The sequence below is a fragment of the Carcharodon carcharias genome, chromosome 11 (genome assembly GCF_017639515.1).
Source record: "Carcharodon carcharias isolate sCarCar2 chromosome 11, sCarCar2.pri, whole genome shotgun sequence".
Classification (NCBI taxonomy): Eukaryota; Metazoa; Chordata; class Chondrichthyes; order Lamniformes; family Lamnidae; genus Carcharodon; species Carcharodon carcharias.
This window is the reverse complement of record NC_054477.1, coordinates 164,112,346-164,137,528: the sequence shown is the minus strand read 5'-3', so window position 1 is coordinate 164,137,528 and position 25,183 is coordinate 164,112,346. Positions and strand designations below refer to the sequence as shown.

The 25,183-nt window shown below is 41.3% G+C and overlaps 1 protein-coding gene across 6 annotated transcripts in view; it reads left to right on the top strand.

Moving 5' to 3' along the window:
- Positions 1-25,183, top strand: part of LOC121284098 (ankyrin repeat domain-containing protein 10-like) — a 64,841-nt gene that overhangs the window by 19,445 nt on the left and 20,213 nt on the right. For 5 of the 6 annotated variants that reach the window (XM_041199173.1, XM_041199176.1, XM_041199175.1 and 2 more), the window contains exons 2-3: positions 1,913-2,065; positions 7,625-7,716. In XM_041199173.1, coding sequence (XP_041055107.1) covers positions 1,913-2,065; positions 7,625-7,716 — 245 coding nt within the window. Of the gene's footprint in view, positions 1-1,912; positions 2,066-7,624; positions 7,717-25,183 lie in introns of those variants that run through there. The other variant, XR_005944429.1, reaches the window with a different exon arrangement.

Here is a 25,183-nt window from a genome sequence, read left to right as displayed (position 1 = left end):
ACTACTCCCTGTGGCAGTGAGATAGGTAATGTAATGTTGAACTGCTTCAAGTTTGTGGTCTCCCAGACCCAGCGTCTGGTCTATAGACAGTGAACAACCTCATTGCCAGTTCCTGGGAAGATCCTGGCAGAGCTGCAAAATCTTTTGGACAAAGCCTTAAAAGATAAGAGAAAGATAAGATGAGCCTCGCACAAATGTCCCCGCTTTTTTACAACATGGTTAAATGCAACAATACATCGGCCATGCCAAACTTGAAGGGGCTGGAAAAGTGCATTGATGTTGAGGACAGAGAATTTACATTGGGAACTGTGATTCCTTTCGCCATTTCATCAAAGGACTGGGTGAAGATTGATTCACTTGATTCTTGATTGTGTTGTGGCAACCACAAAAACCTCTCCATTCTACTAAAGCGGTAGCAAAGAGCTAGCGCAAGCACTATGATGGAAAGGCTGTCATCTGTGCTATCAGCATCTGTGATTCTTATAGAATACAGTATTTTAAATAATTCCAAGTAGCATTTAGCGGCAACAATTTTCATCTATATAACGTTTTTAATGTAGAGAAAATGCCCCAAAGTGCTTTAAATGGTTGGTGGGGCGGATGTAGGAGGGATTGTGGAAGGGGATGGGAAGGTGGGAAACCAGCCAAACCTGTAGTCATCCTCAGTACGTGATTGCATAGAGTGGTAAACTAAATTATCGCTTTAAGAGCGTTCCAATTGTTGTTAAATTTTTATATTAAAAATATATTTCACAGGTCCTGCAGAGTTGTGTTTTTTAAAATTATCATTAAACAGTTGGAGCAGTGGGATTGCTCGTCATCTATTATAGCAGCAGATTTAATGGCAAGCTGACCAAATTCTGTTTATATACACTGTGTCAGCTGTAGAATGGGGCTTGGGGTGAGCTGGGTAGGAGTGCAATGTAATATTGCTTCTCTTTTCCCCTAATTTAAAACACAAAAACAGATTCATTTTTTACATTGCTTAAAGAGTATCTCACTCTTGGAATTATGAATGATCAAAGTGAGAGTCTTACAGACATTTCATTTTGCTTTCTTAAATTGTGATGTTCTGGAGTTTCTCCTGCTTCAGGTCACCTCTGCAGTTGTCCATCTCTTCATCAAACTGCTGCCCTTCCACAAAACACAGACTTAGATTATCTCTTTCTATACCTGTTTAACACATTGGCAGCTGGGTAATGAAGTAGTCTGTGCTTGAAACTCCAACGGTGAAAGTTCTTGTCAATTTCTGCTCTAACTTGTTTCACACTGAACCAAGTAAGAATTGAACACTTTATTTAAGGATCCTTTAGCTCATTTTCAGAATAACCATGGGTCATTCCTCACCAGCATCATGATCATAACTGGAAAAAAACCTTTAAGTTGTCTCCAGATAACTTAAAGTCACCTTGAGCCATATGTCCATGCTCCGATGTACTCGTCATTGGATGCCAGTTGATTTTCCTTGTCTCACATTGAGGTATCTGGCTGCTGGAGCTGCCAGAAGTTCATACCTCTGTCGGAAGCTTCTGAGTAGTAAGTTTCTTCTTTGCCATCTATTGACCTGAGGAAGTAAAGCTTCTTTTTAAAAAGGGGCCTAATTTTTTAATAATGGGAGTCTTGGCATTTGGCTTCATTTTGCTGGGACTTAGTCTATTTAGTGCAGTCTATTTGATGCCTGACAAGGTGTGAGATCTCTCAATTCCTGGAGCCTGCAGTGTGGTGTTGCTTTGACAAGGTTGAAAATGGAATATTGGTATTTGAAATAATACTCCACTGATTGAGAACCCGCAAGGCTACAAATCTCACTTAGTGTCATTGTTAGATTTTCAGGGATTGGTGTCATTACATTGTATGGGCAACAATTTGACAAGGTAAATGGTCATTCACTTTGTTCTCTTCTGTTTTGTAGCTGGAGTGTGTAATGCAGTTGGTGCAAGCAGGCGTTGGAGTCAACATCGCAACATCACGATTTGCTCAGACTCCAGCCCACATTGCAGCTTTTGGAGGGCATCCACAAGGCTTGTTGTGGTTGATCCAAGCAGGAGCAGATTATAATATACAGGTAAGCCCAAAGGGTCAAGAGAATTTGCAGATTCATTAGAGTCTCCAACTTAATTTCAGACTTGCTCAGAGAGCTTAGTTTGGAGCAGCCACCATCAATTCTGACAGTAAAGTAATAGTTTTGGTTTAGAGTGGTGCTCCATCTTCCTACTGGCTGCCAGAAAGTAGTGCTATTGCTGATGGCCATAGAGGGCATTCACTGTGCCTAGTTTCTGTCAAAGAACTGCACAAAATGAGAAAAGAACCTAGGGACCTGCAATTCAGACATTAGAAACATGATGCCATACTGTCGCTGAAGCAGTCACTGTTTTTAATAGAAGTTCACAAATGTAGCACAGAAAAGAGTAGCAAATGTGTGTGCCCCTCGTTATGCCTTATATCTTTCTCACTGTGGTCTGCGCGCATGTATGTCTATGCGCCAACCTGTCTGTGTGCATGCACACTTCTGTCCGTCACTGTGTCCCCTCCCCTCTCTGTTTCTATCTCTCTCTCCCTATCTCTCTCTCTCCCTCTCTTATATAAAGGTAAAATACTGTAGATGCTGGAAATCTTTACTCCCCCCCCCCACACCCTCCTCCTCCTCCTCCTCACCGTCCAAGGGCCCAAACACTCCGTTCAGGTGAAGCAGTGCTTCACTTGCACCTCCTTCAGTTTAGTCTACTGCATTTGCTGCTCCCAATGCGGTTTCCTCTACATTGGAGAGACCAAACGCAGACTAGGTGACCACTTTGTGGAACATCTTTGGTCTGTCCGCAAGCATGACCCAGACCTTCCTGACGCTTGCCATTTCAACACTCCACCCTGCTCTCATGCCCACATGTCCGTCCTTAGCCTACTGCAATGTTCCAGTGAAGCTGAACGTAAACTGGAGGAACAGCACCTCATATTCTGATTAGGCACTTTACAGCCTTCCTGACTTAACATTGAGTTCAACAACTTCAGACCATGAACACTTTCTCCATCCTCACCCCCTTTTTGAAACCCCCCTTTTTGCTTGTTCATTTTTATCTTTTATTCTTTATTTATTTATTTTTTCTTCCCACTTATTTTCATTATGATTATTTAAAAAAATTATTTCCATTTTTATTCATTGTTTTATCCCCAGCTTTTAGCCTTTTCCCATCACCGTCCCCTTCTCCCCACCCACCCCTACTAGGGCCATCCGTCACTTTCCAGAGTGCTTACCCTGGTCCTGTTATTATCACATTCTGCTTTCCACTCTCAGTGTCACCATTAGCACCTCCTTTAGCCAGTACCACCACTATTAACAAACCTTTGACCTTTTGTTTATGACATCTTTCGCAATCTCTCCTTTGCCTCCACCTGTCACTGGCCTTCTATCCAGCTTCATGTGTTCCACCCCCCCCCCCCCTTAAACAGTATGTATTTCACCACATTTCTACGTTTCGAGTTCATATGGACTTGAAACATTAACCCTGTCTTTCTCTCCACAGATGCTGTCAGACCTGCTGAGCTTTTCCAGCATTTTTTGTTTTTGTCTCTCTTTCCGTTTGTGTGTGTCAATTCATGTCATCATATTTGCTTTATTTTTTCATGGGCTGTGGGTGTCGCTGGCAAGGCCAGCATTTGCTGCCCATCTCTAATTGCCCTTGGTGGGGCCATTTCAAAGAGCAGTTAAGAGTCAACCACATTGCTGTGGATCTGGAGTGACATGTAGATTTCCTTTCTGAAAGGACATTAGTGAGCCAGCTGGGTTTATACAACAAGCGTTGATAGTCTCAATCATGGTGCCATGAAACTAGCTTTATAATTCCAGATGTATGAGCAAATTCAAATTTGCTGCTGTGCTGGCATTTGAACCCATGTCCCCAGAGCTTTAGCCTGGGGCCGCCTGGATTACTAGTCCAATGATGTTGCCCCTACACCATCATTTCCCTGTTTGTTTCTGTCGTTTGGGTTTTTGTTGCTGTGTGTCAGTTACTCTGCTTCGAATGCTATCAGACTAATTTTATGGAAATAACAGTCTAATTCAAATATGGTGACAAATGACTGACTAGTTTAAAAATGCTTAACCTTTATAAATATGTTCAATTGAATTTATGGATTTAATCCCAAACTATTTGCTGTAACTCGGACAGAAGTTTTTTTAATAGATTCCCGACTGCGCAGAAAATATGCATAGGGCCTACTTCAAAGTTTATGGCACATTGCTTTATATTTCATAACTGTTTAAAATCCTTGCTGCAAACAATTGTATTTAGCCATATACTCTGGTATTTTGTCTGGAAAATTTCCATCATTTTTTCATGCGTTTTCTGCAAAATATCAAATCTTATACTGTCAAGATTAACAAGGACTTAAGTTATCACCTACCGATAAAGTTAATTTATTAATAAATTTATTCCACTCCTCTCCTGCCTGCCCCAACATCACAAATGCTTCGCAGTCAGTGTAGAATTACTGTTGTTCTGTAGACAAACACGGCAACCAATTCTTGCACAGTAAAATCTCAGCAACAGCAGTAAGATAAATGATCAGTTAATCTGTTTTTATGGTGATGGATAAATGTTGGTCAGGATACTGAGAGAACTCTCCTGTTTTTTTGAATAGGTGCCGTAAGATCTTTGCATTACGTGAACAGGCAGGCAGAATCTTGCTTAATGTCTCACCCCAAAGAGAGTGCGGCACTCCCTCAGTACTGACCCTCCAACAGTGCACACTTCTTCAGTACTGACCCTCTGACAGTGCAGCATTCCCTCAGTACTGACCCTCCAACAGTGCAGGCTCTCCCTCAGTACTGACCCTCTGACAGTGTGGCACTCCCTCGGTATTATCCTCTAACAGTGTTGTGCTCCGCCAGCCTGTCCCTCTGACAGGTAGCATCCATTCAGTATTGACTGTCTGGTAGTGTAGCTTTCTTTGAGCATCATCCCTGTGTCAGTCCCTCAGTACTGAATCCCGCAGGTGTTCGCTTCGCACTGTCGCTCTGTCCATGCAGTGCTCACTCAGTCTTATCCAACTGGCAGTACAACGCTCACTCGGCGCTGTTGCTCGGGCAGGGCGGCGCTCCCTCGGCGCTGTCGCTCGGGCAGGGCGGCACTGTCGCTCGGGCAGGGCGGCGCTCCCTCGGCACTGTCGCTCGGGCAGGGCGGCGCTCCCTCGGCGCTGTCGCTCGGGCAGGGCGGCGCTGTCGCTCGGGCAGGGCGGCGCTCCCTCGGCGCTGTCGCTCGGGCAGGGCGGCGCTCCCTCGGCGCTGTCGCTCGGGCAGGGCGGCGCTCCCTCGGCGCTGTCGCTCGGGCAGGGCGGCGCTCCCTCGGCGCTGTCGCTCGGGCAGGGCGGCGCTCCCTCGGCGCTGTCGCACAGGCAGGGTGGCGTTCCCTCGGCACTGTCGCTCGGGCAGGGTGGCGCTCCCTCGGCACTGTCGCTCGGGCAGGGTGGCGTTCCCTCGGCACTGTCGCTCGGGCAGGGTGGCGCTCCCTCGGCACTGTCGCTCGGGCAGGGTGGCGCTCCCTCGGCACTGTCGCTCAGGCAGTGCCGGCCTGGCATCCCCTCCGCACCAGCAGCCCGGCGCCCCCTCCTGCTGGATCAGGGCTTCAAGCAGTGGCCTACCTGTCTCTGAGGCAGGAGTGCTACCTCAGGGTCACAGGTGACACTGATATTCAAAATTGACAATGTTTCTAATCCCTTTTACACTGATTCACATTTTGGGTATATTTTTCTTCAACTAGATTAATTGCAGCTGATGGGTTCCATGCCCCTCTGTCGCAGAAAGATCGGAAAATATAGTATTCCTTTTAGTAAGGAGAATATAGTATTTCCAGTAGCCACTGTCAGTGTGAAACGCTGCACAACCAGCAATAGCATAACAGCTTACAGAATCGGGTTATCGTTGCACCATCTCAGCCATGTGCCAGGACTTCATTCTGATCACACGTGTGCCATTGCCTTTCCCCACCTCAGTTTGTTTGCTGGTTGGATCTTTCTGAACCTTGTGATTGAATGACAGACAGCGTTGGTGGGGATGATCTGCATTAATTCTAGGCTGAGATTTTTTTCCTCTGGATTAAAACAGAAATGGCATCACAGGCAGTGATACCAAGATCTTTACAGATTTTAGTTCCATCTGAGTAATCCTGTATATATAGAATGCCAATTCAGAGCTCAGATCGAGCAGAGTGGGTGCCAAGAAGGAAAAATAAACAACGGCAGTGCCTGTGACTAATGGGGAAATAATGTTTTTGAAGCTTACACAGACTTAAATATGGGCACAGGACTTGATTTCCCTCTCCACTCATGGAAAACTTTTGCTCGGTGAGATCTTAAAGTTTGTTGGCTTACTTGAAGGTTGGGATGGTTTGGCTGAACACTGATCAGAGCTGTACAGAGTTACAGTCAGTAGTAGTGGATGGTGGAAGCAGCCTAAGAGGTGGCCTAATAGTGAGAGGTTTTGATAGATTAGACAGAGAAAAATTGCTCCCTTGGGCAAGTGGGTGAATAGACAGGTGTCATAGATTTAAAATTGCTAGCAAAAGACCTTTAATGGAGATGAGAAATGTTTCACTCTGAGTTGAGAGGACCTGGAATGCTGTATCTTAAAAGGCGATGGAGGCTGATTCCATAAATAATGTTAGGGGTAGTTGGACAGCTATTTGAGATTGAGGGTGATGGAGACAAAGCAGGGTGTGGCATTAAGCACCACTGTTCTTTCAAAAGGCTAGCACAGGCTGATTGGCCTCATCCTGTGCTGTAAATTTCTATGGGTGGGATTTTCTGGCCCCTCCCACTGGCAGGATCTTCCGGTCCTGTCAAAGTCAACAGAGATTTGAATGGCTCACCACATCTGCTGCGGGGCTGGAAAATCTCAGCCCAAGATTCTGTGAACCTGGGGCCTACACTGGAGTGGTATCTGGAGGAGACTGGAGGGGTTTATTGGCATGTGGTGATACACTCACACAGAAGCCATGTCCAGAGCATCTGTATGCAGAGTTAAGTTACATTCCAAATTCCTTGCCCTCTGAGTAGGAGTTTGTTGTGATCCCTTAAAAGGGTGCTTAGCAATTTCTGGAGAGAAGAGTTCATTCGGTGGGGGAAGAGCTAAGCTACAAGCGAATCATGAATATGATGTGAACTGCTGGCAACTTGGTTGTTTTTGAGAATTGGAGAGGAATTTCCCAGTTTTCCCAAGATTCTGCACAGATTTTGTCCTGGGGCAGTGTTGCTGGGTGTATGTGATTGCACGGTTGGCTGGGTGGGACAGATTTAATTGGCCTGGTGGCCTTGCCCCTCTCTCATCCTCTGCAGCAGACGCAAATGCTTTCTTTAAAACACATCTTCTGTTATTGGCTAATGTGTAAAATAGAATGAGTAAAGGATTTAAATCTGAAATGAAGTTAACTGAGATAACACTAACCATGAAAAGTACCTTTTCATGAAATCTCCATGTTTATTCTTGTCCTCAGTTAGTTTAGAATTTGAATTGATGTACATTTTTTCAAAAAAGCCTTATTTATTGCTGAATATAGGGAATGGTACTGAATGTAGTTACATTGAATAATTGGTGTATATCAGTCTCTGTAATATTTATCTCCTCTCATTACAGGATGTTGTGGGTGAAACCCCTGTCCATAAAGCAGCACGATCAGGAAGTTTGGATTGTCTTAATGTCCTTGTGTCTCATGGGGCTAAAACAGAGTAAGTAAACATTTCAGCACCTCTTAAATAATCAACACAGCAACTCGTAAATATGCGAAAGGTGATGGATATAAGGGCACAATTAAAGGAGCTGTATGCTTTAATTTTGGCCCAAGGATTTTTTTAAAACTAAAATCATTCCCTGAAATATTTGCCCGTAGTATTTTTCAACCACAGAGTCCTTTTTCCAGTAACTTCACATATTGCCGTTCCAATGAATGTTTTACTAAATACAGCAGTTGCCTTGCTAGAAAGTATTTTACCAGTGCAGCTCCAGATTGGAACCTTACCTGCTGGGAATGTAAATTGGTAGGCTGATTCCCTGCGGTATCCTGATCACATTTCAAGGACAGATAGTAGTGGTGGGGTGGATGTGGGTCTGTAATTTCCCAATGTATGTATTCAGGAAATTGTTTAATTATAGCATTAAGCTCCTTTAAAAACAATAGTCCAGCTGAATGTGGTGACTTATTTAGCTGTTAATTTGTTAAACCTCTATACAAATTTAATGTTTAATAAAGAATATTACACACCATTACCTTCTGCGCTTCCATTACTTATACTCAAAACTGGAAAAGATTGTTCTTGTATTTCCATGATTCTCTGATGCAACCAATAAATCAAAATCTACGTGTTTAAAGAGTACCATTGAGTAACCAAAGTGCCATTGAGCAGTTGCTCTGTATTGATTGGTTTCCAAACACAGTTTTGAAATTTAAATTAAAATTCTTAAATAGACTGAAAACAAGACAGACCGTAGGAGTAATTTACCTTTAAAATGTGAAATATTCTTATATTTCCTCCAATTTTTGAAACTTTAATTCCTCACTAAGTACTTTAACAAACTAAGGTGTTCCCATTCAGTTCAGAGTGTGTTACCTGCTTTGCAATAGTTAGGTTAAAAGCACTTTACTTAATGGGCCACAGGAATTTAATATACTCCTTTGTAAAGTTAGGGAGTTCACACCCCCACCCACCCCAATTTTCTTAAATTGAAACCCTCACTGAAAGGTGCGCTCTCTGTGAAATGCTGGCCTTGGCATGTCCTGTGGGGCACATTCATCCTTCCTACTGGGCAGGGCAACTTTGGTATCTTTCCTTGGAATGTTGCAATATGCAAACCCATTAAAAGCTTTGTATAGTAATGCTACAACAATGCAGGATTTATTTCATGCCTTAATGTTTGTTCTTACTTAACCTCAACTGCTTCCATTAATTTAGTCACTAATCCAGCTTTTTTTTTCTTTAATATTCCTCGGTAGCCCTCCCAACAATCTTCCGCCCCCAACATGCATCTCTATCTTTTATAATCACTTAATAATTTCACCATATATGTAATCTCTTCAGCTGGGAATTGTCCCACTCTCGACTGGCATTGTAGTCATTGACAATGTAAACTTTAAAAGATCAGAAAAAGATAATGCTATGAACATTGTGTGCTCAAATGTGAGGGTTTTATTTTTGACACATTCTTTAGAAATATCCTTAGTGCAATTTCACTACGTTTAATTAGAGTTCTTTAAAAGCCTTCATCCTTTTCAACCCAAGCGATGATTCTCACAAGTAGTTTCTAGCGACCTTAGTCAACAAGCTCCTTTGGATTTTTGCCAAGTTCCCAAGTGAGTTCCTCAGTTACTTAAATAAAAGTTGCTTTCACGTTGCTCAGTTAAAAATTTAACTCCCCAATCAACAGACTAAGTTTGCACCAGTTTTTTCTTAATGTCCAGCTGGCTTAGTTCTTTAGCCATTAATTATATAAAAAAAAACAAAAAAAAAGCAAAACTACATTTGCACTAGGGTTACTGACACAGTAATAATTGTACAGATATTACATTCACGTTTTATTTTTCAATTGGTTTCCACCACATTAACACATTTCACTTGGGCAGGGAATGCTTTTGAGCATGGTTTATGTTTTTTGAATTTTATTTGACCCCCCTTTATGCAGAGTTGAAGATTCGTAAGCTGGCGTGACAGCATTCACTTGCCTTTTTCATCTACTTCTCCTTCCGACGCCACCTTTCAAGAGCTTTTCAAATTGATCCCTGAAGCCTGACATTTATCAATCAGTCAATTTTTTCCCTCCGTTTGGGTTGTTTATAAGTCTTGCGCCACCCAGTTATGCATTATTATTATGAGCACCTTACTATCCATTCAATCACCACAGGCTAGGTACGAAGACCAGCTTTTACAGTTATTACTTTCCAATAAGACGTTCCCTATCAACTGCAAAGTTGAATGAATTTGCAGGTATTTTGCTTCTCTGGCTGGCTGTGTGTACAAACAATTCCTTGTTATTCAAACATAACTGCAGCAGAGCCCGTGACGAGAGTATTGAATCACTTGAAGTTCCAAGTTCTGTGGAAGACACTTTGCCCTCTTCGGAAAAGAGGGAACGAGTGGAGTCTAAGGGAGTTGGAAGTATGCCCAAGTATATGGTGTGCAACGATGCTGCTTGTAGTAACCCCCTATTTAATCTTAGTGTTGTGGACAGGGGGCACACAATGTAACTCTGTTTCCCTCCTCAATGTCTTTTTGCCTTGTCCTTATTGTGCTGGGACAGGTTGTCTTTTAAAAGATCGAGTATTTTGGCAGAAGAAATTTGAGAGAAGTTGCAAATTGAAGAAAATTAACAAATGAAAGGAAATTGTAAACGAGGGGTTTCATCTAGTCAACATGGACAGATGGAGTTCAGCAAGGGCTGGCAGTGAGATCTCTTCTATTCACCTTGATTTAGTTAATAGAAGAGGATGCAGACAAATTACTCAGGAACCAGGATTTTTGGAAGCAAAGGTTAATGCAAGTTGGGCAGATATGTGAAGTTGTTAGTTGAGAAATGCAAAGTATGGTACGCTGGTGTGAAAATATATTGAAACTGAAGAGTTGGTTTTGACTGTTCCCAAACATCGAAAATGCCATGATATGGCAGTAAATACCATGACAAACAGAGCAATGTCATCTGCAGGGAGATCAATGTCATGTAAGGAAGTGACATGGATGCACTATAAAGTGTTGGTGAGGCCAGAGTTGGAATATTAAGCTCCATTGTGGTGGGCATACTATTTGAAAGGCTGTGAATGAAGCAACAAAGAAGACACTGAATCAAGCTGGGGTGAAAGACTTAGAGATGACCATTTGTTAGGAACTAAACAAGAATGAAGGGAGTAGCACAATGTAAATGCTTTTTCCACCTTCTTAAAAGGGAGGGCAGGGAGGAAAGCAAATGCCCAAACAGGTATGGATAGTGGTGAAACCAACGTCAGTATGCTAAAGTGCCATCGAAGATGCAAGAGATTGATCCTGAATTGAAAACTGCTGTCAACTGAAGGAAATTTAGATTCTATTGCAAGCAAATTAGATTCCTGAGACCTTAAAGAGCAGGATGCAGGTGCGGCACTGGAAAAGGAGTGAAATGAAATATTCTGTTCCATGATAAAGTGTGGAATTGTTTGTGGGTTGGTTGAAGTTTCTTATTCCGTTGTTTTGGATTGGAGGGCGTGGGGTGAGGATTGGGTTTCGGTGGAGGGAACAGCAGAAGTTGCTGTCAGAACAGTGGAGAATGCAGCAATAAGTTTAGTTGTGGTTTTCTTTGACACTTCTTTCTGAAATAGAATACAAGTGTTTGCTGCAACATTTGGGACTTCTAATTTGAGACTCTTCCCTGATTAGCAATTCCAGTCACAGACATTGAAATAATACTTTTTTTTTCTCTGAATGCTGCTCCCACTTGCCCTTAGCACCAATCCCTAGTTCATCATCTATTAGCCTTTGTTGAATATCAAGGAAGAGGAAACTAAAGATGGTAAGATTTTTGGATACTCTATAATTATTGGCAGTTTACTGCTTTTTCCAGTACACATGTCGTGAATCACTGATGTCATGGTTCCCTGCCCTGGTTCCCTAGATATTTCATGGACCTAAAATCTTTCTTCTTGATTGAAATTTGATGGAGGTAGGTGGATCAGGAATGCTGGAGAAATTCTGACCTGTTTCCTAACTGTGTTATGTTGTATTCAGTTGCAGGGTGATGTGTGATCAAATTGAACTGTTACTGTCTTTTCCTGATTGGGTTACCAGCTCTGCTCCCAAATTGGGTTATTGCTGCTGGAAATTGCTTTATTGTGGCCTTCGGTTTCAAATTTTTTGTAGCAAATGCTGATGGACTGAAGGGCATTATTTAATCAGGAAACAGAATTTAATAGAATCCAGGAAGATCCATAGGGAACACTCCTGAGGATAATTAGGGAGCAGTGCATGGGGAGGGGAGGGAGAGTCATCCTGGGGGGAAGAACCACAGCAAGTATCATCCGCAGGAAATGGAGAGAATGGCGATTATTTATCTAGAAGGGACCATAGATGCTTAGGAAATGACTGGACCTTTTGGAGCCAGGAGGGGTAATATGAAGAAGGTGGATTGTTTCTGGATGAAAGGGATGAACATCTCCAAGTTATTTGAATGTAGCTATGGCAAGAGACAGGAATAAGAAGGAAAACCTGAGGCATTAGTTGAAGCCTTCTACCTGTGCCATTTTCCATGCGGTGAATGTTTTCTGCAGGTACTAGTCCCCTCTGTGTTCAGTGAGGATAGCCTGAAGTCCCTATAATGCATCTTAATGGGATTCCTCCAAAGATGCACACATGTACAAAAAGAAGTCACCTTTGTCAGGACATTGATTCCACTGCTTCAAGTTGTATCAAAAACCAGTGGAGTCCTGCAGTCAAAATTAGGGCAGGTAGAGATACTAAAATAATTCCACATGAAGGTAGATAAAATTAAACAAGCCTGCTAATTGTTTTCTTGCCTTGAGATTCCTAAATGGTCACTCGTAGTTGGATCAGATATATGACACCTACCACATAAAGCCAAGTAAATTCTAATCATAAAATATTTTTGAAAAGATAATATTGGATAGTTGAAGAATGAAGATGTTAAGTACAGTTTAAGTGAAGCTGTACATTGCATGACTAAATTAGAAGGTGGGGATATCAAAAATCACCTCAACTGGAGAGGTGAAATACTGTAGATACAAATTATTAATATGTAATGATTTTTCACCCATTTCAGAGTTATTTAGAAGTAAAATGTTTCCATCTTTTACAGGTAAATATTTGGAATAGAGAAATGATCCATATATCATGCACTTTAATTCTCTTTTCTTTTATAGCAGCATTATAATTCTGCAAACCTCATTCTGTATGGAGCCCACGTTAGTATATGCTGCTACAGAAATTATAATACTCCACATGAATGGATAGAAGTATTCCATATATTTACGGCCAGTACAGGACTTGGAAATAATATGAAATGGGTTAAATGGCATTATTAATTCAAGATGTATTCATGTTCTTGTTTCATTGTTAAGATTACTTTCACCAGCACCCCTTAATCTGTTTTATTTGCCATTGCCCATGTAACTGTAACAGTGCAGAGAATTGAGTCTTTAAGAGATTGAAAAATGTCAAATGTTTTCCAGCTACGTAATTTGAATTTGACTTGATTTTGAAGTAATCCTAGAAAGGGGGATCATTCCCAATAGAAACGCTGAAACTGCCACAGGGGCTTCATGGAAACCTTACAGTTGTGGCATTGAGTGCGCAGTATCGCTTCCCCTCAGCACACAAGGCATACCGTTGAGGTATTTGTTGTGGTGATTGGTTTTAATGCTATGTAGGAACTGCGTTATAGATCTTTTAGTTGTGCATGCTTTGTTTATCCTAATTTAAAATTACTTCAGATATGTAAACTAATATAGTTAAGTTGAGAAATTTTTGTTTTAATGTAAGTTTTACACAATTTTTCAAGAAAAAAATGGTTTACTTATTGAACTTAATTGCCGCATGATTGTAACCAGGAACAATTTGATTGTTGAAAGCGATATGAAATTTGCAGGTTATTCAGATATAATATGATAAGTGCTTTGTAGAGAAAACTGCAGTAACAGTATTCACTTAACGTTGAATTTATTACTATACTTTAGAAAGAAGTTAAGATTTCTTTTAACACCACCTATTTTTCTCGACTCATTCTCCCTCCTCCCCCGCTTGAATCCTACATGCCACTGCAAGAAATTACAACCCCCCAACCTTAGTTTCGATCGCCTACATGCAAATATTAAAATGTCATTTTAGTTACATAAAATGGATCAGATTTATAATTGGCGTTTTTCTTAACTCCAGTTTTCACATTTTCCCTGTCGTATGTCTAAATATCATGATTCCAACCCAAGAAAATGTTCGCTTTATAAAATAAGCAGCAAGTAACTTCTCAGCAATTTTTGGAAAGCTGTTTCCTGAAACTACAACATATTTAAAAATAAATATAATTTAAAATTCTTTTCCCACAAATGTCACGATCCCCTTCTCATTAGCCAATTACAAAAACAGCCCAATTTTTTGTAGTCCAGGTACCTAGATTGTCAGGCTAATAATTTTCTTGTGTGACTCAGTAACTCTGATAATTAACTTGACTCAAACTCTTCTTTCAGAAGTGACCACAAAGCGAGCTGTCATTGTATCTGAATGCTAACGTATTATGCATTGCACACTCAGGTAACAAAGTAGTGACAGAGATAATTTGGTGCACCTGTTTTATTTTGTAAATGCTCCTGTCTGTAGGCTGACTCATTTCCCAGTTTTACAGCAACAAATCCCTTCCCACTATTCTTGCCCTTTTTGTTACGTGATCTAATAAACTCGAGAGATTTTGGAACTGTGCCTGTGTCCTTATCGTGTGAACGTGTGATGCAAGAATCCGTCGAGACCAAGATTTCACAGGAAAGCAGTTGTGCTGAATGATATACTACAATCACATTGGGCTGTACTGGGCTTCACGGAATATTTATAAACCACCCTTTGTTGTTGGGATTTATTAAATGATGGTGGCGTGGACACATAATATTGTTCCTAGGGTATCAGTACCTTATAGCAGTTAGTAGTGAGTGATGCGTTTTCTGTACAATTTTGGTTTGAGCTGTGGAAAAAACTCCAAATGATCATTTCTGTGTTCTGTGCATTCTTTGCATGCATGTCAACTCATGGCCCTATCTGCCTATTTAGGTGGGTATTAAAGATCCCAGGCTCCCATTCAAAGAAGAACAGATAGTTTTAGTAGGGTCTCAACCAATATTCCTCCTCCAGTCATCAACACCAAAATCTCACTAACTGGTTGTTCACTGTTTGTGGAGTCTTGCTGTGCACAAATTAGCTACCTCCAGCATGTGTGATTGTAAAAAGAAGTAATGCAGCCATGTGAAGCATTTGGAACATCTTGAGGACGTGATCTAACATTGTACAAATACCAAGTTCTTGCTTTTATTTCTTTCACCCAATTTTGGGTCCGGTCAGTGGGATTTCTTACCAGGTTTTGGTTTTCCAGCATTATTGACTGGCTGAGGCAGAAGATTGGGTGGGAATCCTATTCCTCTGTATCCCAATGATTAATACAATCCGAAAGATCTTCCAGCATCGACCCTGCCAGATGCCAGGAGTGCTTGCCTAGCTGCTGATATACTTATTTTGGCCCATGTTCTACCTAATGATGTGAGCAATACTCTTAATATCTTTAGCAATAGAATATAGGAACATTAGGAGACCATTCAGCCTCCTTGAGCTTACTTAGCTATTCAGTTAGACCATGCCTGATCTGTATCTTAACTCCATCTTCCCACCTTATTCCTTGATACCCTTACCCATTAAAATTCACCAGTCATGGTCTTAAAAGATCCCATTGTCCAAGCATTCGTCTGTCTGTGGAACTAAACATAAGTCCATATGATCACTTGGAAACTGACACTTTTGTTTGGATGGAAAGAATATATGTTCATCTGCTAAGTTTAATAAATTATATTTTTCCTCCTGGATGCCATGAAAAAAAATCGCAGCTTTTATATTGCGGTGATGGAATTGAAAGGTTTCAGTGGTAAGATGGGCAGAATGGCCTCCATTTGTGCTTATTGCTGAATACTGGATTTTTGCCAACAGGCATTACCAACTGCCTTATTTGATGACTTAATGGTAGTAATTTAATAGCATCAACAACTGAAAAACCAGAGAAGGACCAACCACCATGGATTGAAAAGAGTACAAGAGGTGACAAAGTCTCCCTTAGCTTTTAAAGGCTTGAAGATTGCTTGGAAAGGAAGCTTTGTAAGAGATGAGCTCCAGTTTTGCTATCTTTTGGAAATTATAATTTAGAGCCATTGCACGATGATCTTAATTTCAGTGCACTGAGGAGGAAGAGCAACGGCATGTTTGGAACTTAGAAGAAACAAGAAAGGACAGTGGATGGGAGCGTCTGTAAATAATAAATTTAAGAGTTGAGAGAAATAACATCTTTAGTGCTCAACTAAGACTTTTCGTGCTCATTGAAAGGAATGGAGAAGATAAACGTGTACTGATTCAACCATTGAGTGAACTGGAGATTGAGAATAATCAGAACATGTGATCTGAAGGAGGGTGATGAATGTGCAGCAGAATCATTAGCTGAAGGTTGGAACAAGACCTCAATATAAGGAAGGAACAGTGAGAGAAAAGGCAGCACCCTGAGTTAATGGAAGGAAAATAAAGAAATCAATTACAGCACAGACAGGGCAAACTGAGAGAAAACTAAATTGCTATGAATATAACTTTGGAGATGCAGTGCTACTTGCTTTGATGTGTACAGTGCCAGAGCCTTCTGAGACGTTCAAGTCAATGACTAATGATTCACCAAGAAGTTTGCAATGTTGCCACTAAATAGGCTGGTCATACACAATACAATAATGGTGATTGTCGGTTACACCAGAAGTGTAAATGGATGCATAATTTAAAGGTTAACTGCAGCTTCCATACTATAGAAAGCAAAAATATAAGAGCAAATGCTTGAGTGTTAACAGGGATCAGCTTTGTTAGGGATAGGATAACCAGCAAATTTGCATGGGGGAAGGAACAATAGACTGGAAGAGAGAGGAATTGTGAAGACAGCAGATGACAAAGACATATGTTTTGAGGTTGTTAGGAGGGTCCCCCTAGGACCAGGGATTCCTCTGGAGTATCAGATTCAACATGCTGGCTGTCATGATGGCAGAAGCAGAATGAAACATTGGCTGTGTTCCAAGATCATCGAACTTGAGTTGAAGGCAAAGAGTGGGCCACAAGGTTATGTGCAAGAGTTGTGGGAAGTTGGTGACCATTCTTCTGAAGCCAACATTTTAATTTTGCGTATGTTGAAAAATTGTCTCTTTTCTCAACTTAGCTGGGTTCATGTTATATTCCTGTATTATTTTCAGGACTTGCTCCACTTACTGCAGCATGAATCTTAAATGGGCATTGTTTAACTGGCTGTCCCAAAACCTTCCTGAGCGAGTTGCACCATTGTTTTATATCAGGTGTCCTGAGCTGAGATTGTGGGAATTTGAGCAAGTCTGCATTCCTTTTTATTTTTATATTTAAATTGCTTATCCACTGAATTACATGAGCTTGTGCTCACTGTTGAAGGTTGTATTTTTATTGGGCAGCTCATAAATTTGATACTAAGTTTAAAAAAAACTGACATTACAAAAAGTACTGCATGCACCTTATGAAGATCAACATAAACTCTTAAATATTAAAGAAGTACTTCTTTGCCCCTATGCTATGATGTCCTTTTGAGTATTTTAAATAAATCTTGATCAAACTTAAATGAGTTTTCACTTCTTTACTGGGTTGCTTTTGAAAATGGGAATATTTACTTTAGAATAATTTTTAAGCCATTATTTGGTGTTTGGATCTTTTAAAAACCAAACTTAAAAATTATTCTCTGTAATGTGGTGTAGCACATATTTTTTGCGTGTGTTCTTGGGATGTGGGTGTCACTGGCGAGGCCAGCATTTGTTGCCCATCCCTAATTGTCCTTGAACTGAGTGGCTTGCGAGGCCATTTCAGAGGGCAGTTAAGAGTCAACCACATTGCTGTGGATCTGAAGTCACATGTAGACCAGACCAGGTAAGGATGGCAGATTTCCTCCCCTAAAGGACATTGGTGAACTAGATGGGTTTTTACAACAATCAATGATAGTTTCATGGTTACCATGACTGAGATTACCTTTCAAGTCCAGATTTTTATTACACAGCTGCTGTATTGGGATTTGAGCCCATGTTTGCTGAGTATAATCTGGGCCTCTGGGTTACTAGTCCAGTGACATTACCACTACGCCACCTATCCCCAAATATCTTTTTATTACACTCTTGCCATCACTATCCATATTGTTTGCCTGAGAAAATGGGAACTATAAACATTCACAATACTCAATTAATGCCTTCTCAAGGGCAGTTAAGGATGGGCATGCTGGCCTAGCCAACAACACCCACATCCCATGAACAAATAAAAAAAAAGTTAGATCATAGTGTGAATGCTGTATGTCCAGTATAAAAGCCTGCTGTCAACATTTCTTTAATGCTAATTACCACAGCTGGCAAGCAAAATTGAGTAGACAGTTGAGGGGAAAGTCACTGCACAGCTGTGTTCAGTATAGGTGGAATAGAATTTAAGTTCCAAGCAAAGATGACCAAGCCATGCAAGTATAAGAAAAGATCATCAGTAACTGTGTTTGAAGGAGGGTCACCATAGACCAATGGTCCACACATATTGACTGTCATTTCTCCACCCATTATTGCCTATTTGCCAATTACTTCTGGCTTTTGTTTCCAGAGCAGTACTCTTAAGTATGTTGTTTTCAAAGAAGTTGACATTGTACTTACAACCTGCTCGTTGTGGCATAAGTTTCCCCAGCTTCCTGCTTCCAGTTCAGTTATCCTAGAAATGTTTCTCTTGCTCCAGACATTTCTTCCCCTCATAAACAAGTGGCTGTACAATATATCTTGGATGGTCATTCAACTGACATAGAGACGCAAATGTTTGGGCAACTGCAATTATGCCTGTTTCACCATGACTGTCCCGGTAATGTGGTACACTGCATCACTTTGGTATTCTTTCTTACTGCAAAATTTTCATGAGCTTATACTGCATCCTGAATCGTTCTAGCTTCTTCACAAGTTGATGAAGTGTCTCAGATTTCAAACCACATACAAGTAAGGAAGCTTGCTTCCAACTACATAAAACTGATCATGGAATTTACTGTTGTGTCCTTACTATGGTCTTGGATTCACTATAAAGTTGACCTTGTACAGCCTGATGCATAGCTTTGTCCCTTGTAAGCTGGTCAGCCCATATCAAAAGGCCAATTGCTAAGCTGCTGTCAATCAGCATTAGAGTGCAGGAATGTTGCACAGTGACCAGTAAATCAAAGTTCACCAATAGCACGTAGCTTTTTATTGGATTTGGCCTTTGACCTGGTGGAACTGCAGTTGATGTCTCCATTCAAGTCTCTTGGCATTGCTGTGAGTAAGAACCCCAGTGAACCTGAGGGCTTTACACAGCCTGCTTCACACTATGTCCTAAGGAAAATGTATTAGATGTACTACTGTAATTAGTTGTGCCCAGTGCACTGTTGTGATGTTGCCTGACCTTTGTTAATGAGCTTATTGGGGACAGCTCACCAGCTTCTAGAGTATTTGGTTGATGGCATTGAGAGCCATCAATGAACACTAATGTTATCTTTGACCTTTCTGCATCAGTTGGGCCAAAAAGTTGCTAAGCTTTGCCCAAAGAATATCCAGAGTTGACCTAAAGTTGACTACGTTTCATCTTCGTGCCCCAGAGTGGAGAGAAGAACTACATCATATTCCGTGGTCGAATTTTGTTTGTCACACCTGAATGGGAGCATCCTGAAGATTAGGACTTGATGAACTGTGCCATAAATCTGTGTTTCCATCATGTGCTCTCCCATATCAGGTGGACCAGTTGAGACAGCGCTTTGGTTTATATGTTACAACCTGGGGCTTAACTGCTCTTTGTTGCAAAGCTTTGCGCACTCTGCAATGGCCCGATATTCACCAAGGATTTCTGTCTCTTTCTTTTAATCTTGTGTAAAGTTGTTTCAGCAACTGCAGAAGAACATTTGAATGTTAACTTTCTGTATAAAGAGATTGCATTGCATTGGCGGGTCAGATTTCAAGGAGTTGCCTCTTGCATCTCTCTTGCAGTTTGAGATCACAACTTTGCAGAATACAGTTTTCAGGACATCAGAGATGTTTTTTTGTGGTCATGTCCGCTTATCAGCTTTGTCCATTCCAGAAGCATTTGGAGCTTCCTTCAACTATAACTCGTTCACTCTCTGTTGATTGTGTTTCACTCAAGGCCACAGTATCCTGCAAGATAATTATTTTGCTGTCAGACTGGGTTGTTCTTCTGGCTGTTCATTGAGTTCCATCTCACAACGTTCTAGCATGCTTTTATTCCGCAACATTGGCTGTGAGGAGTGCCTTCTAGAAACCAGAAGTGGGTATTCTATCTGATCCATGTTTGCTAGGCTGCAGGTGATGTTGCTAAGTACAGCTAGTTAGTTAGCCAAGGGAAGTGCTGCTGGATATTTACATTGCTTCACTAGGCAAAATGAGCAATCAACACCCTGGGCTGTCTAATGTACAAGCCATCTAAACACCCTCCAGCCTTCACTTGTTATTTTTTTGGGGGGTTTGATTACAAGTCAGTGAATGTGCTTAAATAAAAGCAAAAAACTGCAGATGCTGGAAATCCGAAACAAAAGCAAAAATACCTGGAAAAACTCAGCAGGTCTGGCAGCTTCTGCGGAGAGGATACGGTTAATGATTCGAGTCCGAATGACCCTTCTGGTGCTCTCACTTGACACGGCCTATCTGTCTGGTGCCAGTTGTATGAAGTGCTTGAATCAACGATCGGCTTGCCAACGGCCAATGAAAATACAGCTCATCCACCTACCTCTTCCAAGTGTCCCTTCTTTTATGTGTCTAAGTTGCATATGCTTATTCAGAAGTATTAGGTCTGCCTTTTCTCTTTTTGCTGTTTTGTGGAGATTCTTTGCCAAGTTCAGTGATGAGGTCTTCAGCTGTAACCCTGACTTCATTTCTACTTTACACCCTGTGGCTCTGGGACCCTTGAACATGCCTGTAAGGTTTTATCCCGTTACAGATATTTACAGCAGAGCTTCCTGTGGTGGGTTAATAATTTTATTTTTTTTCCAAAGTTGAAGAGAAGGGTGTAGATAATACCCTGTGCCTCCCAAGTGCACTAACAGGGACCCAGCCAACTTCATTTTGCTAATTGCACATTGATTTCGAGGTATGAGGCAGCACTGATATACTCTGATCAACACATGAAAGGGGAGGGGAAAGGCATTAGTTTGGGCTTAGGACATTGTTTGTTATTGTTCATGTACTGAAATGGATGCCAGTTCTTACTCCCTTTGAATGTGGCCATGCCAAAGCACTTAACAGGAGTATTACCTGCAATATTTCCATGAACTTATCATCCCTTGCCCATCGGATAACTTATTTGCCAGACAGTTATATCAAGACTATCCTCTGAAAATAAACATCTGTTTATTTCATTTATATAAAAAATAATTTTGCATAACATACATCCTGTACAGAAACTTTACTTCCTGCAAGTCACAGTTCTTGGTGGTGTTCTTGCCAGTGTTAACCACTAAATTGCTATGTCAGTATTTCCCATCATTCTGCTGTGTCAAGTGTCAACAATGTCATTGCAAGCTTTAATCACTCACAAATTGACTGAAGGCAGCCCCACAAACAAATGAATTTGATTATTAAAATATTTTCTTTAGTTTCCTCCACCACCACCCTTGCTAGGAAAACTGGGAGACTAAGACTAGTTAAAAGTCGAAATGGGCCTCCATCACTTATGATGCTAAGAAAGTAATTTTATCTAATATGTTAACCTGTACAATTTTTTTGCCGTTCATCCCTGCCTCTGAAAAGCATCCTGTGTGGCCAGGAATAAGATGCTCAGCTGGCTAGCTTGTAACAACAGCTTATCCTGCTGTGAGGATAGCCCCTCTGATTACTGATTGAACCTCTTGAAAAATTATGGTAGTTTCATACCAGAGCAAAAAAATACTTTGCAAGTAAAAAATTGCATTTACTTTCAAGAAAGTACCCCAAAAATTCAGTAATAACAGATTTTTCCACTGTAATATGAAAATCCAGCTTTTGTTTCCAGAATAGGAATAGGAGTAGGCCATTCAGCCCATCAAGCCTGCTCCACCATCCAATTAGATGATGGCTGATCATCTACCTCAATGCCACTTTCCCACACTATCTCCATATCCCCTTGATATCATCAGTCTCCAGAAATCTCTCGATTTCTGTCTTGAACATGTTCAATGATTGAGCTTCCACGGCCCTCTGGGGTAGAGAATTCCAAAGATTCACTGCTCTTTGAAGAAATTCCTCCTCGTCTCGGTCTTAAATGGCCTACCTTTTACCCTGAGATTATGTCCCCTGGTTTTAGACTCATCAGCCAGGGGAAACATGTCTACATCCAGTCTGTTATGCCCCTTAAGAATTTTGAGAGTTTCGATGAGGTCACCTATCATTCTTTGAAACTCTATGAAATACAAACCTAGTCTCCTCAGTCTCTCCTCATAAAACAACCCTGCCATCCCAGGGATTGATCTGGTGAATCTCTGTTGCACTATCTCTATGGCAAGTATATGCTGCCTTAGATAAGGGGACCAAAACTGTGTACAATGCTCCAGGTGAGGTCTCACCAAGGCTCTATACAAGTGCAGCAAGACATCCTTATTCCTGTACTCTCATCCCCTCACGATAAAGGTCAACGTACCATTTGCCTTCCTAATTGCTTGCTTAACCTGCATGCTAGCTTTTAGTGACTCATGAACAAGGACACCCAGGTCCCTTTAGACACCTGCAAAAGAAATATTCTGCCTTTGGTTTTTTACTACCAAAGTGAATAATGTCACACTCATTCACATTATATTTCATCTGCCATATGATAACCCATTCACTTAACCTGTCCAAGTCCTCTTGAAGCCTCCTTACATCCTCACAACTTACCTTGTTTGGTGTCATCAGCAAATTTGGAAATATAACAATTTATCTCCACATCCAAATCATTTAAATGGATTGTGAATAGCTGTGGGCCTAGCATTGATCCTTGCAGTACCTCACTAGTCACAACTTGCCACCCTGAGAATGATCCATTTATTCCTACTCTCTGCTTTCTGTCTGTTAATCAATTCTCAATCCATACTAGTTTACTTCCCCCAATCCCATGCACTAATTTTATTTACTAACCTGTGTGGGACCTTATCAAAAGCCACCTGAAAATCCAAATACACCACATCCAATGGTTCTCCCATATCTATGCTACAAGTAACATCCTCAAAAACTAACAAATTTGTCAAACATGATTTTCCTTCTTAAATCCATGTTGACATTGCCCAATTTTACCATTCTTTTCTAAATGTTCAGCTATCACATCCTTTATAATAGATTCTAACATTTTCCTGACTAATGTTGATTTGTTGACATGGCTGAGTTTTAGAATGCTAGGCAATGGACGAGTCAGAGAAAATCACTCATCTAAGTGTTTAAAACTTATGAGAAGCTTAAGAGCAAACAGCCAGCTTAGTAGCAGTATGTTCTAGATTTCTGAGAGCAAACAGTCTTAAACATGGGCCTTACAGATTTGAAAGGTGAACTTCATTCATCATAACACACTATTCCCAAATTTAATGCCAGCCAAGCTCACCTCTTCCTGTCCAAAAGAAATTTGAGACTTGATAGTTCCTATTTCAACCAGACGTGACTACTTATGCTTCTAACATAATGAATATTGCAAGACTTAAGCGCAGCATTGGACGCAGGCAGAATCTGGCTGATTTGTCCCAAGTGCTGATGGAACTTGAGTCTGTTGAGAACCTGGATATGACAAATGGTGTGGATGAGGGTTGCATTGTTAGTGAAGGTGAGTTAACGGCAGGCGCAGTCCGGTTGATGGACTTCATGTGGTATTTTGAAGCTGAACTCCGTGTCAAGAAATAGTGAGGTTGCCTGCTATCAGGTTCAGCCCCAGTATGTACTCCAGAAGGGGAGTGGGTGGACTGGGTTGAGATGTGAAGTTTCTAGTTGGAAACTATCAGTACAGCTTTGATTATTGCCAATGTTTATGGAGAATTATGTCAATTCCATGGATAAATAGTAGCCGTATATGCAGACAGCATGCAGGAGTGTGCTAGAGGGCAAAGTAGGGTGTTATCAGCATAGATGTGGTCCTGGCCAAGTGGGATAAAGCTAGACTGGTCTCGAACCTTACTGAATTGGTGAGGAGTTGAGTATTGGCAATGTGAGGTGAAGGGAAGTTTGAAATTGGGGAGACAATTGTATGTGAGCTCTTTGAGGAGGAGAGTGATTGCAGTTTTGAATGGGGTGAGTAAGGGGTGTGGGGGGAAGAATAGTACTTGAGATTTTGGCTGAGGAGAGTTTGTTACGTGTCAGTAGAAGCTGGTGGATCATGTAGAGAAGGGTTCGATCAGTGCTTATGGGGAAGGAGTTAAAAATACTTAGGGTTGAGGGACTAGCTGAGCTGCCAGCAAATGGTGGATATTTTGAGGCTGGGGGTAGGTAGTGGATTTTTTTTTGAGGGGGTTATAGCTGGGATAGGTGGTGAGTCTGCAAGAGACTGGAGGCAACCGTGGATGGTATTCACTTTTGTGACAAAGGAATGAATTATTACATCAGGTGAGGGTGGTGGTGGAGAGAAGGGTCAGAAGGGAGTTGGAGAGGGGAATTGGAGAGGCACATTAGGGGGAAAGGGGAAGTTTGAAAGGGTGGTTGGAGAGAGGGGTATTTTGTGTGACTGAAGTTGCTCAGCAACTGTAAGGAAAGAAAGAAGTAAGTTCCTTTATTAAAATACACGTGTTTGGGAAGAGCACCTTTGAAAAGATTCTAGTGTTTAGTTCAAGAATATGCAAATTGTCTTTAAAAAAATCTTCAGTTGCTGCCAAACCAGGAAATGACATGAAGAGAAAACAAAAACAGAATTACCTGGAAAAACTCAGCAGGTCCGGCAGCATCGGCGGAGAAGAAAAGAGTTGACGTTTCGAGTCCTCATGACCCTTCGACAGAACCTGAGTTCTGTCGAAGGGTCATGAGGACTCGAAACGTCAACTCTTTTCTTCTCCGCCGATGCTGCCGGACCTGCTGAGTTTTTCCAGGTAATTCTGTTTTTGTTTTGGATTTCCAGCATCCGCAGTTTTTTTGTTTTTATATATATATATTGACATGAAGAGAACAGATATCTGGAATTTTATTCCCACCAGAGATGGACTTGGTTCAGCTATGATTTCAGTGAAGGCTCCTGTGTTGATGCCTCCCATTGCAAGTTTTCTGCTGTCCCACAGTGTTACTCTGTAGTGTGGGTGTAAACACACTGCAAATTTTTAGACAGTTTGACAGGGTAGGTACTGGGAGGCTGTCCCTCCTCTCTCTCTCTTTCTCTCTCTCTCTCTCTCTCTCTCTTCTCCTCCTCCTCCTCCTCCTCCTCCTCCTCCTCCTCTCCTCTCCACCCCCCCCCCCCCCCCCTCCATGCT